At 38.8% G+C, this 17,957-nt stretch overlaps 1 protein-coding gene across 1 annotated transcript; it reads right to left on the bottom strand.

Moving 5' to 3' along the window:
• Positions 1-1,014: 1,014 nt before the first annotated feature.
• On the bottom strand, positions 1,015-17,747 carry CLDN1 (claudin 1; the record flags this gene model as incomplete). Its single annotated transcript, XM_080695913.1, has 4 exons — positions 1,015-1,177; positions 3,389-3,473; positions 6,400-6,564; positions 17,525-17,747. 4 exons carry the CDS (start codon positions 17,745-17,747, stop codon positions 1,015-1,017), a joined length of 636 nt encoding a protein of 211 aa, XP_080552039.1.
• Between the last annotated feature and the right edge of the window lie 210 nt (positions 17,748-17,957).

Raw genomic sequence — 17,957 nt, 5'->3', positions numbered from 1 at the left:
GATAAACAGACCACGCCTCTCTGGGAAGAGGCAAACTATATAATTGCATATGAGAAAATAATATAGCTGAGAACACAGGGAGATGAAGGTAGTTTGGGAGCTATGGAATTGTGACCGAGTAACTTAAAAATTCAATCAATAAACACCAGGGCAAGCGGCATAGCTATTCAGTGAAACAAATATTTTAGAAGCAAACAAGAGTGCCACGGGTCAAAGTACAGGGATCATTTGGGAAGGGTGACAGGAGAATGTCATCTGGCCACGCATCTAACCCCACAGCTGTGATCTGTGAGGGAGTCTTACTGACAGGTGTTAAAATGTAGCCTGTGAGTTACATTATCAGGATCAGAGTGAGAGACTAACCTAACCTAAAAAATAAAAGGCTGAGAAAGAACCAAGTGCTATAAAATAATTGTTAAAAATTAAAATGAGTATATGGAAGGGGCATAGAAGAAGAACAGAAATAATTCATATTTCATAAAGTTGTTTTGGTTTTAGGGCAAAGACACTAAAAGCTGATGGGGGATGGCATAAATGATATTTGACCTACTTATTCCGTATGTATGGAGACAAAAGGAAGAAAAATACACCAGTAAGTTTCTTTTTTAATCAACATAAAATTATATATGTATTTTTTCTATTTTGGTGATATTTTAAGTCTGCTAATATCAACATAATGAGAATAGGAGGTTTATACTGTCTAATTTTTTATAGAAAAAATGTATATATACATATCTATACATACTTAAAAAGCACCCTTCCCCCTTATTTGAGTATACTTACTCAGTGGGAAGCAGTAATACAAATGGAAAGGGCTTCTCTCCTGTACTGAGGAAAGAAGATCTAATAAGACTGAGCTTCTCCTAGCAACTGATATTTATAAAAAAATATGGTTTCTTTGGTAATACCACAGTCCAGATTACAATAGTCAAAAGTCTAAGTCTTAATGTCAATTACAGTGTTTCAATGTCCATTTTCCGTTTGTGTCAACAGAACTGTCTCCCTTTGCCTTGGTCACACGTAGTCCTTCCCACTCGATGGTGTAGGTTTTGGATAAGGCCGTGGTGTTGGGTAAGAGGTTGTTTTTCGGGGACAAGAGCAGCAAAGTAGGGCACCTCCCAGAAGGCAGAGGGAGGCAGCGGCCCAGCCAACGAAGAGTGCCTGGCCGAATTCATATCTAAAGGGGAAAGGCGATACATTAGTCAATGACGCATTGGCAATTCTAATATAATCAAGGAAGAAAGTCAATGTAATATGGACCAAATTTCTTTCTATTGGAAATAACCCCCACAATCCCTTGGAGAGGTTCTTTCCATTTGTGAACACATATACACAAGAATGTTTACATTGTAATTATTGACAATTTGTAATAGTACACCAGGCAACATGACAAGCAATGCCTGCTTAATTACACAGATATTTCCAAAGAACTTTTCATGTAAAGGAGGAGACTTTTTTTTTTTTTTACCCAGTACCAGGGATTGAACCCAGATGCATTCTATCTCAAACCTACACTCCCAGCCCTATTTTTCATTCTCTATTTTGAAAAAAGGTCTAAGTTGCAGAGGGCCTCACCAAGTAGCTGAGGCTGGGCAGAAACCTGTGATTCTCCTATCTTAGCCTTCCAAGTACTAAGATTACAAGCATGCACCACCATGTCCAGATGTAAAGGAGGCTTATAAAGGATGTCAAAAGTCCCTACATTTCAAAAGTGGGGACTCGGAACCAGGCATGGCGGCACACACATATAATTCCAGTACTTGGGAGTCTGATATAGAAGGCTTACAGATTCAAGGCCAGCCTAAGCAACCTAAGTGAGGCCCTTAGTAACTCAGTAAGGCATTAATTTCAAAATAAAATAGTGCCATGGGTATAGCTCAGAGGCAGAATTCCCCTGGGTTCAATCACACACACACACACACACACACACACACACACACACACGCACACACACACACACACACACACACACACTGGACTCTGGGTCATAGTTACTATATGAAAGCTTATAAAGCCATGTTATCACCAAGTAAAAATTATATTTTATAAGAAAGAAAATACCCGAGTGTGATGGAGACCACTAGAATTTTTAATGTTGGTTCCAACAATCTATATGAGCTAAAATCCGAATTAATGTTTTATAAAAATGACTTCTGAGAAGTCCGTGGCCCATCCTAAATTAGGCTGATCCAGGAGGATATATGAGGTCAGCCTCTTGGGGTGAGGTATTTGTGACTAATTGTGGCCAGTAAAAAGAGAGAAAAGCTGGATCTAGAAGTCCTAAGTCCTAAGTTTAAATTCTGATGCAAACCCCGGACAGCTGCAATTCCAGGAGAACAACGTCACCTTTCCGGCTCAGTTTCTTCTTCCAAAGCAGGATGATTCCATTTCCTCCTGCACTGCTCTCAGGATCATGTGCAGTGATGCAAATAGCAAGCACACAGTGCCTAGCAATTTATAAATTGCTTTCACATGCACTAGGAGTATTAATATGTGGTAAAAAAATTGGCCCATTGACCTCCAGCAGTTTCTGTTCCCACATTGTAAATCTTATGGGATGGGCTCCAACACAATCATTGCAATCTGTGCTCTGAACGTGGGTGATTATGGAAAAAAACAGCACACCTTATCTCTGAAAACACTGAGATTTTTCTTCACTCATCTTAGCACTTACAAACAATAATTACATCTTAACATCGAACTCTGAATGTAGTTATTAAGCTTAAAGATGTGAAGGCAGCGAGACAGTGAGCGCTGTCCCCGATCAAAGAGTGTCATTACATGAGCGCCAAGAACCAGCTCTTTAACTTGCACAACTCGTACTATTAAGAAAGATGACCTTTGTAAAGTCAATTTAATAGTTGTGATGGAACATAAAATTTCAAAGGTGTATTTTAGTGTACTATAAAAAAAATACATCATGGCTTTACATGTAAAAACTAACTGTGGGGAATGCAGTATTATTCATTAACCCGCTATGGGAGCACTAATTTTCTTTTCAATTGTCAACTGTGTCCTAGTGGGCGAGTGACACAGCTAGGTGTGGGAAATATCAGAATACACTTCAAGAAGAAAATTTCCAAATGTATTAATACTTTTGTTAGTCTTTGAGGAAAACAAGGAGGCAGCGTACAGTTGAGGAGTGTATAGCTTAGGACTTGTTCTGCTTTGAAGTGCATTTCGTCATCAATACAGGCTGTTAAAGCAATTACCAAACTTGGTTTAACATGAGTCACAGGTCATTGAAATTGTTTGAAAGTTTGACATAAAACTCCATACAATTCTTGAAAGCAAATCTGAGAAACTATGGCACTAACAGGACTTTGCTGAACATAAAAAGGGGGTATTTTCTCAGATAATAAACTATTTTATGCTTGAATAGCATTACCTGGCATTGACGGGGGTCATGGGGTCATAGAATTCTTGAACAATTCTATTGCCGTACCATGCTGTGGCAACTAAATCAGCCAGACCTGCAGAAATTCAAAACAAAAGACTGTTAATCACTTTGGAACACTGAGCACAAAGACACAGCCTATTAAACCTAAATGTATTTTATAAGAATAAAATCTCATCAATAGTGCTGACATTTTTATCTGAGTATTAGGCACAAAAGACTTGCCCCAGATAGGTCTGCTAATATATACAAAAATACTAGACTGGAGTTAGGCACAGTTTAAACTGTTTACTTATAGTTCAAGGTCAATGGCACAAATACCTTTGAGAAATTATTCAGCAGGTGTATATTGTTCAAGATCTACTTCAAAGGCACGGTGGTACTACAATTTAGTATATTAAGCTACTTTTGATAAAACTGTTATTAGTACAGAGCCTTTTACAAAGGTTAGTTGAAAATCCTTCGACATTCTTGACCAAAATCAAAATCTGAATTTCTGTTGAGTCAAAAGCAAAATGAGCAGCCAGAAAGCAGACTGCACAGGACTCATTTCAGAATGGACCAGACACTCACATTCCTACTGCCATTGGCCAGGGCGACATCTGGCATTGGCTTGGTCACCATGGCGCCACATCTGATCCAGTTATGTGGCAGAAGCTCAGGTCCCTATGGCTCTGTGTGTTCATTAACACCAGAGAAATCACTTAGTCAAAATCACTTATCTTTTCATTTAGAAGAAGTATAAAAATACCCCTGATATTCTCATCCAAAGCAAATATTTGTCAAAAGATACAAAATTTTAGATAGGAGAAATAAGGTCAAGAGAACTATAATACAAAATTGTGACTAGTTAATAATATATTCTTGTAAAATTCTAAGAGTTTGTGTTCTTATCAGAAAAATGGTAACTATGTGAGGCAAATCATATATTATTAATTTATTCATTCTACAGTGTGTGTGCATATATATGCATATATGCATATACTTTGAAGCATCATGTTGCATACAGTTAATACATACACATTGACCTGTCAATCAAAAAAATAAGGAAACTAACCTCTTTTTATGGTAATTCTATGAATTTGTTAAGAAGATTAGCTTCTATGCTACTCCCTTAACCTTTCAAAAAAGTAGTCTAAACTAATTGCCTCTAATATGTGACACAAAACATGACTGATTTTGGCTTTTCAAATAGACCACATGCATGCTTTTGTACATGCTTTTGAGCCTGTGATCTGCACTCCTGAGGGAGTCTTGGAACCGAAGTAGATGGACTGCAGATACTTCTGGGAGTTATAAGAAGGCAAGCTCAGGAAGGGTGCTATGTAGTGAGTATTGATGGAAGATGAAATTTTTAGAAATAAAACATGCATGCTTTTTCAGAAGGAGCCAATATTTTTAGGTAAAGCTAAAATTTTATGATTGGTCACCTTAGCCCCATCTTTAGAAAAATTGCAGACATTCCCTCTATCACTGGTTAAATCCACATTTTATGCTGGAGCGAAGCCCCCCCCCCAGATTGCTGCCAACAAGAAAAATAAAAGAAAGTCTAACCTGAGTTTGTCTAGTAGAAGATTTATAACCCCATGTCTTTTTTTTTTTTTAGGAAAGTAGACCATAAGTTATAATATATAACTATGATTATGTAAATGATAGATAAATTATATAGTAGTCCATTTCTATACCTATATACTATATATTATATTTACATATAAGACCATATTTTATATACAATATAATATCAATCATATTTAAAATAAGCCTTATTATAAAGCTGTGAAATGGTGTTGTCCATCTTCTAGTTTTCACTTTCTCAAGAGACACGTTATCTAATGTATCAATTAAAACTTGGATAAAGCAGAAAATACTAAGTTGTTTTCTATGGGAAATATAACCTTAGTATTTTATTCATGTGTGTGTGTGTGTGTGTGTGTGTTATGGGGATTGAGCACAGGAGCCTTCTACCTTTGAGCTATACTTCCAGCCATATATGTATGCTGACACTGTCCTCAAACTTGTGATCCTCCTGTTACAGGCTCCCAAGTACTAGGATTACAAGTGTTTGCCGCCATGATCAGTGAAGTCTCACTATTTTATCAAGACCTTTCTTTCAATGTGTTTCTGTGCTGTTGTTTTTCCTAACTCATATAATCTAACTTCCTGCCACTTCAACTTTTCATCTCCTACCCCAACCCCAATTGGCCTTTCTCTTCTCTGGTTTAGAAGTACTCCTTGCTTCTTCTGGAATTACGTTTGCCCATCTGGATTGTTGTATTCACTTTCCTCCAATGATCCCATCCCTGTTCCTCTTTCACAGTCCTGTATGATTCACGTATTACTTATATTTTATCTTATTACCTCTTTTTTCCACATAGTATCTACAAAGACACCATAAAACTTTTTCTGAATTACTTAAAATGGTCTGAGTGTTTCCTAGATAGCAAAATCTCTCTTTACCAGGGGAGACTTGTTCTAACAAACACGTGGGTACCTGAGACCTTAATGAATAGACTTGCCATGTGAGCACACATAAAATTTTCATTTGACTCTCATTGAGAACATAAAGTCAATTGGCCATAAGGTATATGCCTGGAGATTTATTTTATATTTTAAATGTTTTCTTGGTGCATTGTAGTCATACATCTTAATGGAGTACAAGATGGTAGAGGCATACATGCACATATCACTCATTTAGCCCTTCCCCATTTCCACTCCATCCTCTCTCCCTCCCACCTTCTTGTGTTTGGCTTAGTGATTGACTTTGATATATTTATGAATGTACATCATGTATATTAGGGAGTTTCCATAGATGAACAAATAATATGACCTAACTGAGAGGGATGGGAGGGGATAAGAGGGAAATTCCCTATGCCTACAAGATTTTAAATAGAAATAATTTTGAATGCAATGAATCCAACCTAACCTAAGGAAGCTGAAACCTTGATCTATAAGCATGTGAGCAACAGGTTAGTGAGAGGAACACGGAGCCAGGCTCTTATTACCTGCAATCAGAAATATCACGCCCCCAATGACAGCCATCCGCATCTTCTGCACCTCATCGTCTTCCAGGCACTTCATGCATTTCATGCCCATGGTGGACACGAAGATTGCTATCAGTCCCAACAGAATGCCAATCACCATCAAGGCACGGGTTGCTTGCAAAGTGCCTGGCAAGAAATGTTTTAGAAGATGTGAAAATTATGCACAGACTAAGAAAACAGTGGCTTCTAGAAGACCAAATCTATTTCACTATTGCATACAAGAGAGAAAACTCAAGGAGGCGTCAAGAGACCTCAGTTCTAGTGATGTCTCTGCTGGTGGCTAATAGTATTATCTCTAGAAACAGGCACCTAGGCTAGGTGCTGAACAAGATGCTCCAGAGCCTAGTGTTTGGTATTTTTTAAATTAAATTCAAAATCAACTTGAAAAATAAGTAACCTTCTAGTTGAATAGGCTTAGCTAAGTTAATATTTCTCTAATCCTTAATAATGTAGTATTTTAATTCTGAAATAACAATCATGCTTATTACCCTTGATGTTCACCATTGGTAATTAAAATGGCTTACACTACATTTTTTATATTAGTCACCAGGTCTATTCTGCAATCATCAAGCTTCAGGGGCCGGGGGAACGGTGAATGTGGAACATAAATGAATTTTTCAAAGATTTATCATGGATGAGTAAGTCACATTTGTATCTCCAGTGACTGAAGGGGTATGGGGAATGATATAAAATAAATCTTCCTACCTTTCTCTCTCCCTCTCCCTCTTTCTTTTGTTCTAGGGACTGAACCCAGAGGCATTGTATCTCTGGACTACACTCCCAGGTCTTTTTACTTTTTGTTATAAAACAGGGTCTTGCTAGGTTGCTGAAGGTTTCACTAAATTGCTGAGGCTGTCTTTGAATCCCAAATCCTCCTGTCTCAGCCTCCCAAGTACCAAGATTACAAGTGTGAAAAACTATTCTCAGATCCATTTTTTTTAAAACAAAACAAAACAACTTTTGAGAAGTTACCTTGGAATATAATAGTATAAGTAGTATATTCATACTCAAAGGTATCACCAGATTTTTAAGCTATTTAAACCGTTATATAAAATAGCAGACACAATCGTGTACTCTAGTATTTCTCAGGATTTTTCTAGTTTTTTTTTAGTTTCCGGTTACTATCTTTGGTGTACTGGGTCATGATCAAATAGACAGATTCAGGTTTGAGAGATTATACCAATATATCTCTTAAACAGTAAAAGCTTATGACTATCATTGTGGTATAAAGGTCTGACTTAAAAAAAGCAAAGATTTTATTTAAATTCACCCCTTAATTGAAGATCACTATCTCACTGACGGTGTTAATACATGACAAATACTTTTGCACACATAAATATTATGTACATTGTATCAAATTATGGGTTCTGAGGCAAACTACTTAATATTTTTGGGACCATGTTTTATTTATATAAAATATGTTGATAAAATCTTTATACAGGTATTTAGAACAGTTGACTCCTTGCTGGTCTTTAAAAGTGGCCAAGACGATAAAAAGGTTTTAAACCCTAATATCTAATTTATACCCAGGTTCAGATTTAGTATTTTAGGGTTTATAACTTAGGTTGACAATCATAATCAAAATTAGTTTAGAATATTATTAAATTTTAATTTGTTGGTATTCCTATTCTCCTTATCTTCAATCTATGAGAAAATCACAGCAATGTCTTTCTAAAAGAACTATTGAAGGTGTTTTTATAGTATTTAGGTGATTATTTAGAAGTCAAAATAAAATGTGACTTGATTTCATTGAGAAATGAAACAGAGACACCCTCTGCCTCCCCTAACATCCCTACCTCTCATAGCTGCACATGAATGCATACTGATATCCAAAGATTCCAGGTGGTGGAGGAACGGCTGGATCAAAACATGTGTTCCATGAGCCACAGGTTTACCAGGAAGTGAAGCTGCTTGCAAAATCATTACAACAGCTTTCCCTCAGAATCACAAGCCACATCGTGGTATGAAGAGGAAAGTACAGAAGACTCCAGAGCTAAGGTATGCATGCACCCACTTCTCATTTACCAGCAGCTTTTGCAAACTGCAAAGTCAGTAATTCTTTAGAAGAAACATGAAATACAAAGTAGCTAAATTCTTACTCATATTATGAATGTCAGATTTGGTTCTAAGATTTACTCTGAAGGAAAGCATTTCAAGTGGGTGCTGAAAGTAACAAAGACTTTCTGTGTATGGAGATTGCTTTTATTTTTATTTATTAGTAGTATTTTTCTTAATATCAAATTGTTAATTTTATTGTAATTTTTTATTGGTACATTGTACATCTTAATGGTACATCTTAACATCCATCTGTCTTCATTTTTTTTTTTTGAGGTACTGGGGTGGAACCCAGGGGCTCTCTACCTCTAGGCTATACTCCCAGAAATATTTTGTGTTTTATTTGGAAACAAGGTCTCACTAAGTTGCTGAGAACCTCACTAAGTAGCTGAGGCTGGTTTCCAACCTGTGAGATCCTCCTGTCTCAGCTTCCTAAACTGAGGTTACAAGCTTGTGCCACCACTCCCAGCTATTTGTCTTCATTTTCAAACTGAAAGTCCTATATACTCAAAAGGCCTTTCATCCTGGGAAAACTTGGAGTAAAATGATGTGGGAAGTGAGAAGAGGTTTAGCAAAGTATGTGGAAGACAGATAGTAAAACCAGAAGTCATTGGAGGCTTTTAAGGCTGGGGTGGCATGATTTTTTTTTTACCCTCAATATAGAGGTCACATAATTAGAGAATATTTCTGTTATGGTCATCCTTGATATGCGTATAACTTCTCACAGCTCACGGCCACCTTCCATTTGATTTTGTCATAAAAAACTCAGTTTTTCAACCTTCTATTAATGACTTGTTGCTTTCTCTAATCTCTCTCCAAGTTTCCTACTGTGTTCAAGTTACAGAGCCATAAAATTTACTTTGCTTATATAATAATCATACTGATCTGTTAATCAAGTAAAAATGGCAGGCCACTAGCCCAGCAGGTCTCAGCACTTAGCAAAGGCATCCTTCATGAGGAGTCTACTGAGCTTCAGTCTCATGAGTCAAGCTTTATAAAGCCTCTGATCTCTCAAGTAAGGAGGACATAGATATAAACCATTCCAGGCCCCATCCACAGCCATCTAGAAGGACTGAATAGTCACAATTTTCATCTCTAAAATTTTTCCTTATGTAACCAAGAAAACACATTTAATTCATGTCATACCTATTTACCATTCTTGCAAAGTTTCTAAGGAGGAAAGAACAGATATTATGTTCCCTGCTTGCTAATAACCCTACCATGCTTTGTTTCCTTATAGAATAGCATTATTTATCTAATACAGAAATACTGGAGAAAGTGAAAAAAGTTAGTATTTTCTAATTAAATAAATCAAGGGGCTAATCTGTCATTTTTTTAAATGTGATAAAGCAGTAGTATCAGGATTTTTTTTTTTTTGGTGTGTTTGTGTAGTATTGGATATTGAACCTAGAGGAATTCTACCTCTGTGCTATATCCCCAGCCCTATATTATTCCTTATTTTGAATCAGGGTCTCAGTAAGTTGCAGAGAGCCTAACAAGTTGCTGAGGCTGGCCATGAACCTGTGAACCTCCTGTCTAAACCTTTCACGTACTGGCATATGGGTTGTTTTTCAAAGCAGTAGCTTTTATCTACATCCAGGGAGCCATTGACTTATGATATTTAAAATTTGCTGACCTCAAAAACCTCACCTTGCTTCACTGGAGACATTTGGATGAATTCTTAACTATAATGATATGTGAGGAAAATGTAACAATAATGCGCACACACACACACACACACACACACACACACACACGGGCTGAGAACCATAACAGCATGAAAACTCACTCACTGGTCAATTGTAATGATGAATTATAAGTGAAAGTAAGCCACAGTGTATTGCAAGTTATGAGGGTTTTATGTGCAGACCAAATCTAAATGGCACAGTTTTAATCTGGAGCCAGATGAATTCTTTCAAAACAGGTTTTGTGGAAGCCTTTTAAGTCATATGAGTTATTCAGTCTATGCTCAATGAATTTGAATTAGAAGATCATTATCTTACAAAATTGTAATAATATAAGTAAAATTACACACTTATATTTAGCTTAATCTTCAAAATAATACTGAGAAAGACTTCCTTACAGAGCCTGTGGATGCTAAAATCTTGTTAAATAAAGCCAGATTTAGGTTAGGTCATTAAAGTTAGAAAAAGTTATCCCTACAGGAACAATTTTTACTCTTTGCTTAATAGAATATATTTTTAATGGTACTAGGGATTGAGCACAAGGACATTCTACCTCTGACCTGTACCCCCATCCCTCATTATCTTTTTTTTTTTTTTTTTGAAACAGAGTCTTGCTAGGTTGCTGAGGCTGTCCTTGAACCTGTGATCCTACTATCTCAGCCACTCAAGCCTGGGATTATAGGCATGTATCACCCTGCTCAGTTAATTTGATCTATTTTTAAAATTGTATACCCAACAAGCTATCAAGAAATTTATTTTTTTTCTTAATGGTGTAATAAAGGGACACAACAGAGAAATTAAGAGAGATGTTTGAAAGCTAGAGAATAGTATTTATGATCAGAGAGATATAACATAGCTTTGTGCTATTAATTTTGAAGTGGTCTGATTAGAACAAATCTAGTAGCAAATGTATTCCTTTTCTGGGCCCTTTAATTTGCAGATTCATCTACAATATTATGATAGCTAGCTAAAGTTGTCTGAGGAAAGTCTGGTTAGCAAACATTAAAAAAGTTACACTATTGTTTCTCATCATTATTCAGCAGTAAACAGAAAAGGCAGTCTTTTAATTATACTTAGCCAGACTGGTAATCTTGAGCTTAAAGACCCCCTAAGGAGTTCTTACCACTTTCAACCTGAAAGTATAATTAAAAAAATACCAATAAAGGTCTCTACTTATAAGACAAGAAATGTGTTGGATGGTACTGATGTACTACGGTTACATTAATAAACACAAGCAGAGGAAGACAAGCATAGACAAGTATATGGAAATTTCTTTGCAAAGCCTTAAAGTCTTGCTACACAGGCAGCAGAATCTCTGTCAATAACTGGCATTGTTTTTGCTGCTTACTAATGATACTACCATATTCTTACCCTATATATCAAAGACAAAACAGATTTTGATTACATTTCTATCTTCACATTGTCCTTCTTTGCATCAATAGCTGCCAATAAGTATTAGGTGAATAAAAGAGCTGACTAGTGGGTGATTAGAAGAAAAACTGCTCTTTTCTCTCCTGCAATTAAACAAGCCCATGAAGACTGTCCCAGAATTAGATTCCTATGGATTGTTCACTTATGAAGTCTTTTACTTTCACTGATATTCAACTTCATAAGATAAGTCGCTGTAACATTTCCATTTTACTGGTGCACGAGCTGGTTGACCACTCGGCTTGACCATAGAACCTGAGCACAGTCAGTAATTGAAGTAGTCTAGGGTAAATAAAGACTTAGCACTTTTTAGGATCCCCTGAGAATTTTTGCTACTTTCTTTTGGTTGTGTTAAGGAAAAAATGACACCATGATTAAATTTATGCTTTTGTGTAACTTCCAGGGCACTAGTCATTCAAGGCAACCCAAGATAGGCCAAGGCAACCCAACATAGGTCAAAAGAATGTTGGTACTGGAAGGAATCTTAGAAATCATCCTACTTACATCCCCAGAGGTGAGAACAGGGTTGGGCTCACATTTTCTGGATGGGTGAGTGAATCTTGGATTCATTTCTCTGGTTCTCCTACTCTGCCCTTTTTTACATGTGGGGAAAATACTTGAGCTCAAGTTGGTCACGTGAGTCACCATATCCATAACACATATGGCTTCTTAGGGCAAAACCAGGGTCACAATGAAGAACTTCTCATCTCAAGCCTGGATTTTTGTTTTAACTTCCATCAATCAAAGTATCAGAACTACCCAGGCATGGTGGTTCATGCCTTAATCACAGTATTTGTGAATCTGAGATAGGAGGATGGCAATGTTGAGACCAGCCTCAGCAACCTACCAAAACTCTCAATAACCTAGCAAGACCCTGTTTCGAAACAAAAAAATAAAAAAGGGCTGGGGGTATTCAATCCCTAGAACCACAAAACAAAGCTCCAGAAAAAAACAAATCAAAAGAAAAAGAGTTAGAACTAATTCTTAAGACATCTGAGCACCAATGGCCCTTTGAATACCCTCGGTTTAGCAGGCATAAACCAGAGGTCAAGTGCAGATGCATAAGCGGGTGCCCTCCTCTCTGCCTCTGCTTCAAAGACTGTCTAAGTCAGGGATTTTATTTCTCTGACTGAGCCTGACATCATGGTGAGAGTACTGGGAAACCTCATGACAACCAATACTCATTAAGTACTCCTACACACATGTGGATTCATGCCGAGCAAGTTTAACAGGCCAGAGTAGCTTATAAACAAATTACAGAATCTCTGGGTTATATGAGACTTAAAGAGAGTCTGCCCTAACCTCCCATTTGTCTGGTGCTTGGATCTTCCCAACAGCATTCCTACAAAATGCTTACTTATTCTTTGCTTGGATACCTCCCAACACGCAGCCTCCCAGGGCAGCCCAATCTCTGGACAGCTCTAGCTATTAAAATCAGGCACAAAGAAGCAAATAAGCATGTAAAATAGGCACTGGCTTCCCAAAGTGTGGAGAGTTAAAACAAGGGAAGACGTGCAGATTAGTTAAGAAAAGTCTGCTGCAATTACATCTGGTGCTTTCCTTTGTGTATTTCAACTTTGAGCTGCAAGAGTCATAGCATCATATGGGATGTAATGGAAGTTGTCTCAGCCATTGTAAAATCCCACTATCTTATGTAGCAGTTGTTTCTCTAGGAAGTGTCTTGGTTATTTTTTAATAAACTGCTTGGCAAGAACTACCTACAAAAATCCATGTTGCATCTTTTTTTCTTATATTATCCACTGTGTATTCCAAATATAGTGCTTACACATTATATACACTGTGGACTGTGTCTCCTTCCTCCCTTTCTTTCTTTCTTTCTTTCTTTCTTTCTTTCTTTCTTCTTTCTTTCTTTCTTTCTTTCTTTCTTTCTTTCTTTCTTTCTTTCTTTCTTTCTTTCTTTCTTTCATGTCTAGGGATGGAACCCAGGGGGATTCAGCCTTGAAGCTAAACCCTTCCCTATTTTTTTATTCTTTATTTTGAAATAGGGTCTCACTAAGTTGCAGAGGGCCTCACGAAGTAGCTGAGGCTGTCTGCAAACCATGGTCCTCTGGTCTCAGCCTCTATTGGTGTTACAAGCATGCACTACCATGCCTGGTTTCATTTCTTATAGTATATAGAATGTATTCTGTATACAGTGTCCTTACTTTAGAAACATTGTGAAGGTCATAGGTTTTTTGTTTGTTTTTGTTTGTTTGTTTGTTTGTTTGTTTACAACTGACACCATTAAAGCAAGGAAATAGGAGAGTTTAATGTTTGGTGCTAACACCTCAATCCATTCTTATATCTGGGTGCTAAGGCATTGTGCTGACACTACCAGCAAAGACAACAATGTACAATTTCAGGTAACCTACAACCAAGCTTTCATCTAAAAGATTTCCTGAACTGTTCCTCTTTTATGAGGCACACTACTTATATATACACACAGATAATCCTTTTCATCTCTAGATGTCATAGAGCTCTACCAAAACTAGCCAATGAATCACCACCCAGACTTCTTCATCAGGTGGAGGAACAGAGGGAGGTTTGCTGGGCTCCATCCAAAGGCATCCAATGATTCATTGGCCTGTTAGGAGAAAGAACCTGTGAGTCAAAGCTCCCTCTCCTGGGAATTGGTTTTGGGAGAAAGGCTTCAGCTCCATCTTGGATAAATCATGGATTTAACCAAAGCAGATCGCAGACTCTGTCCTTCCTTCAACAATCAAACAAGAAGTCTCCAAAATGCACATGTGGAAGATGGAAGTATTTATTGCTTCCACCAGTTTTCAAAAACTATAGTAACTATACTGACAAGGAATAAGTTAAAATGAAAGATTTTAACACAGCATCGTGTGTGAGGATGATCTGACTGAATATTTGTAGCCTGAATCAATCTAATACCATTTGGTCATTCATGGGAGTTACAAAGAAAACCCAATTGCACATGCTGAAAATAAACTATTTAGATCAGAGGAATAAAACTGACAATGAGGCCTCTCTGGAGTTGTCCTGGGCATCTGCTTCATCTGCCATTTCTACAATGTGACAGCAAAGGCCTGGTGCCCTTTCATTAAATGTATCTCTCCCAGCATTTGGAAGATTGAGACAGGATGATGGCAAGTTCACAGCCAGCCTTGGCTACTTAGTGAGGCCCTTCACAACTTAGGGAGACACTGTTTCAAAATAAAAAAGATGAGCATGGTGGCACACACTTGTAATCCCAGCATTTAGGAGGGTTAGACAGGAGGATCGTGGTTCACGGCCAGCCTCAGCTACTTAGTGAGGCTCTTTGCAACTTTGTGAGACCCTGTTTTAAAATAAAGAATAAAAAATAGGGCTGGAAGTATATCTTGGAGGTAGACTGGTCATGGGTTTCATCTCCAATACCGCAAAATAAAATAAAATAGAACTGAGTGGTGTAGCTCAGAGGTAAAATGCCCCTGTGTTTAATCCCCAGGGACACAACACAGAGAGAGAGAGAGAGAGAGAGAGAGAAAAGAGAGAGAGAGAGAGAGAGAGAGAGAGAGAGAGAGAAAGAGAGAGAGAGAGAGAGAGAAAGAGAGAGAGAGAGAGAGAGAGAGAGAGAGAGAGAGAGAGAGAGAGAGAGAGGTATTTCTCTGTCTTTGGGAAGAATTCAATGATTATTTCCCAATTGTTTTTTAGAAGTATAAATATATCCCAGGAGTGCAATGAACAACACATAATTACTAAACTTAGAGGTTGATTTTGATAAAACAGAGTCGTGGCATGGGAACCTTGAAAAGCTGAACCGGCCACCCACGAAACCACCGTGCACATTGACTGAGCACGTTCTCCAGACATCTGGAACAGGCTTAGTAACTCCAAACTGTTTCCATAAGCTCCATGAAAAGTTGTTTCTTTCTAGAAGGTAGCAAACAAAGCTTATGGTGTCCACCTGAGCAGTGCCCACTCTGCTCCCCCTCAGCACACAGCCGGGACTGGTAGGTACTCTGGTTATGTGGCAAAGGCTAGGGAAGCTTTCTTCAAGTTGGCCACAGATGACACAGTACACAACCATTAATGTGGTTTCTCAATAGAGATAATCCTGTATTACCTACATGGAGATTGAAGAATTTTTTTTTTTTTTTTTTGGTACTGGGGAGGGGACCCACAGGTATTCTACCTCTGAGCTATACCCCCAGCACTATTTTTGTTTTTATTTATTTATTTATTTATTTATTTATTTATTTATTTATTATTTATTTTCTGTGGTACTGAGGATGTAACCCAGAGGCATTCTATCTCCGAGCTATACCTCTGGCCCTATTTTTGTTTTATTCTTTATTTTGAAATAGAATCTCACCGAGTTGCAAAGGGCCTCACTAAGTAGCCTAAGCTGTCCATGAACCACAATCCTTCTGTCTCAGCCTCCTAAATGCTGGGATTACAAGCCTGCGCCACCACACCTGGCTCGTGAAACAGTACCTCACTAAATTGCAAGGGCCTCACTAAGTAACTGAGGCTGGCTTCGAACTGCGATCCTCCTGTCTCAGACTCCCAAGTATTGGGAATATAAGTGTGTGCCACCACGCTTAGCTTGGGATTTAAGAAATTTTTAGGGGACCCCTAACCTTAAAAAAAAAGGAGAGAGGAAGTCTTCTCTATCTTTCTCCCTAATATGTGTAGAACCATTTCTCTCTACATAACCCTTTCCAAATTGATAAATGAGAATTGAGTATTCATCACCCAGACATCCTTTATGGAGATGGAAACCTGGAGCAGGCCCAGACTCCTCGCTCTCACGCAGCCTCCTTCCCTGCTGGCCTTGGCTCTCGCCAGCCATGCTGGCTCTGCAGCACCTTACTTTCAATCCTCCGCTCTTTCCTCTATATTATTTTGAAAAAGCCATTTAGAACGTTCTTCTCTCTCTCTCTCTCTCTCTCTCTCTCTCTCTCTCTCTCTCTCTCTCTGTATGTGTGTCTGTGTGTGTGTGGTCTTTTTTCCACTTGCCACTAAACTGTAAACTAATCTATATGGGCTACTTTTTCTGAAGAACCGAGGATTGAAAACTAAGCCTTTGGGAGAATCTCAAGAGTCGTCTTCAGGTAGTCTTGGAATGGCCTTCCATGTACTCACTAGATTTTAAAAAATCTCAAGAAAGGGAATAGTCAGCCTCAAAGATGAATAATAGAAGGTGCTGGGATGGGACATAGCATGTAAGATTGTGACTTTCGCTACGACAGGTCAGAGTGAAGTCTTGAGATATGCCCATAGAGTTGGTTTTCAATCCCAGGGTCTTCAGAAGAAGCAGAGTGTATAAGTATTAATTTAGAAGAGTTTATAGTATTCGTTTAGAAGGTTGGTGGCAAATGGAAAAATGGAGGAAAAGAAAGAGAGTTTCTAAATGAACTCTTCAACATAAATCTTTTCTGTTAATTTTTTTTAAAACCTCAACACGATGTCTGTATAATTACAGTGCACCAATAAGAGTGTATTTTAAAAACTTACTTGATATTGGGGATTGGATTGTTTACTTCTACACACTGGAAAACCTATCCAAGGCAAAGGATTTTCTTGTCCGGGCCCCAGCAGTCCTGAAGTTACACAGAATTTTAGATTGTCCAGAAGAGGTGAAGAGGCCCAGTTCAATGTGGCCTTCATTCTCCCAATCTCCACGCAACCCCATAGGAATTCAATATGAAACCACACCTGGGGCGAAGCAAGGGGCAAGAAAGTTTCATCTGGGGAGTTAGAGGCAAACCAGCGCTCAGGCCTGGGCCTCCCTTTTAGGTAACCGGGGTTCTCTCGGCCTCCTCCCAAGGAGCACAAGATTAGATTTGATCATCTAAAGACCATCACAGATGGTCTGTAATCGCAGAACATTCAGAATGGGGCCGCCACTCCCTTAAGGTAGCACCTGGGGACTGGGCCCCTAGGCGGCCGGATGGGAATGCACTTACTGTTCAGATTCAGCAAGGAGTCGAAGACTTTGCACTGGATCTGTCCCGTACTTTGAGACACGCAGGACATCCACAGCCCCTCGTAGATGGCCTGGGCGGTCACAATGTTGTCGCCAGCATAGGAGTAAATCTTCCACTGGGGCAGGGCAGTGCTGGCGATGGAGCCGATCCAGCCTACGAAGGCTAGGATGAAGCCCAGTAGCTGCAGCCCCGCGTTGGCCATGGCTCGCTCGCGCGCTGGCGCCGGCTCCGGCTCGGCAGGTGCAGAAGGCGGAGAGTTCGCAGGTGCGCACCTGGGACTCCTGAAGACAGCCGGGGCCGCGCCAAGAAAGTTACTGCAGAGGGCCCCGCTCCCCGAGCAGCCGCTAGAGAGGATCTAGGTCCGGGTCTGGGTCCGGGTCCCAGCCCGAGTTGGCGCCGGAGTCGGGATGCG

Source organism: Muscardinus avellanarius (assembly GCF_963383645.1).
Source record: "Muscardinus avellanarius genome assembly, chromosome: 5".
In the NCBI taxonomy this organism is placed as follows: Eukaryota; Metazoa; Chordata; class Mammalia; order Rodentia; family Gliridae; genus Muscardinus; species Muscardinus avellanarius.
This window is presented reverse-complemented; position numbering and strand designations above follow the sequence as displayed.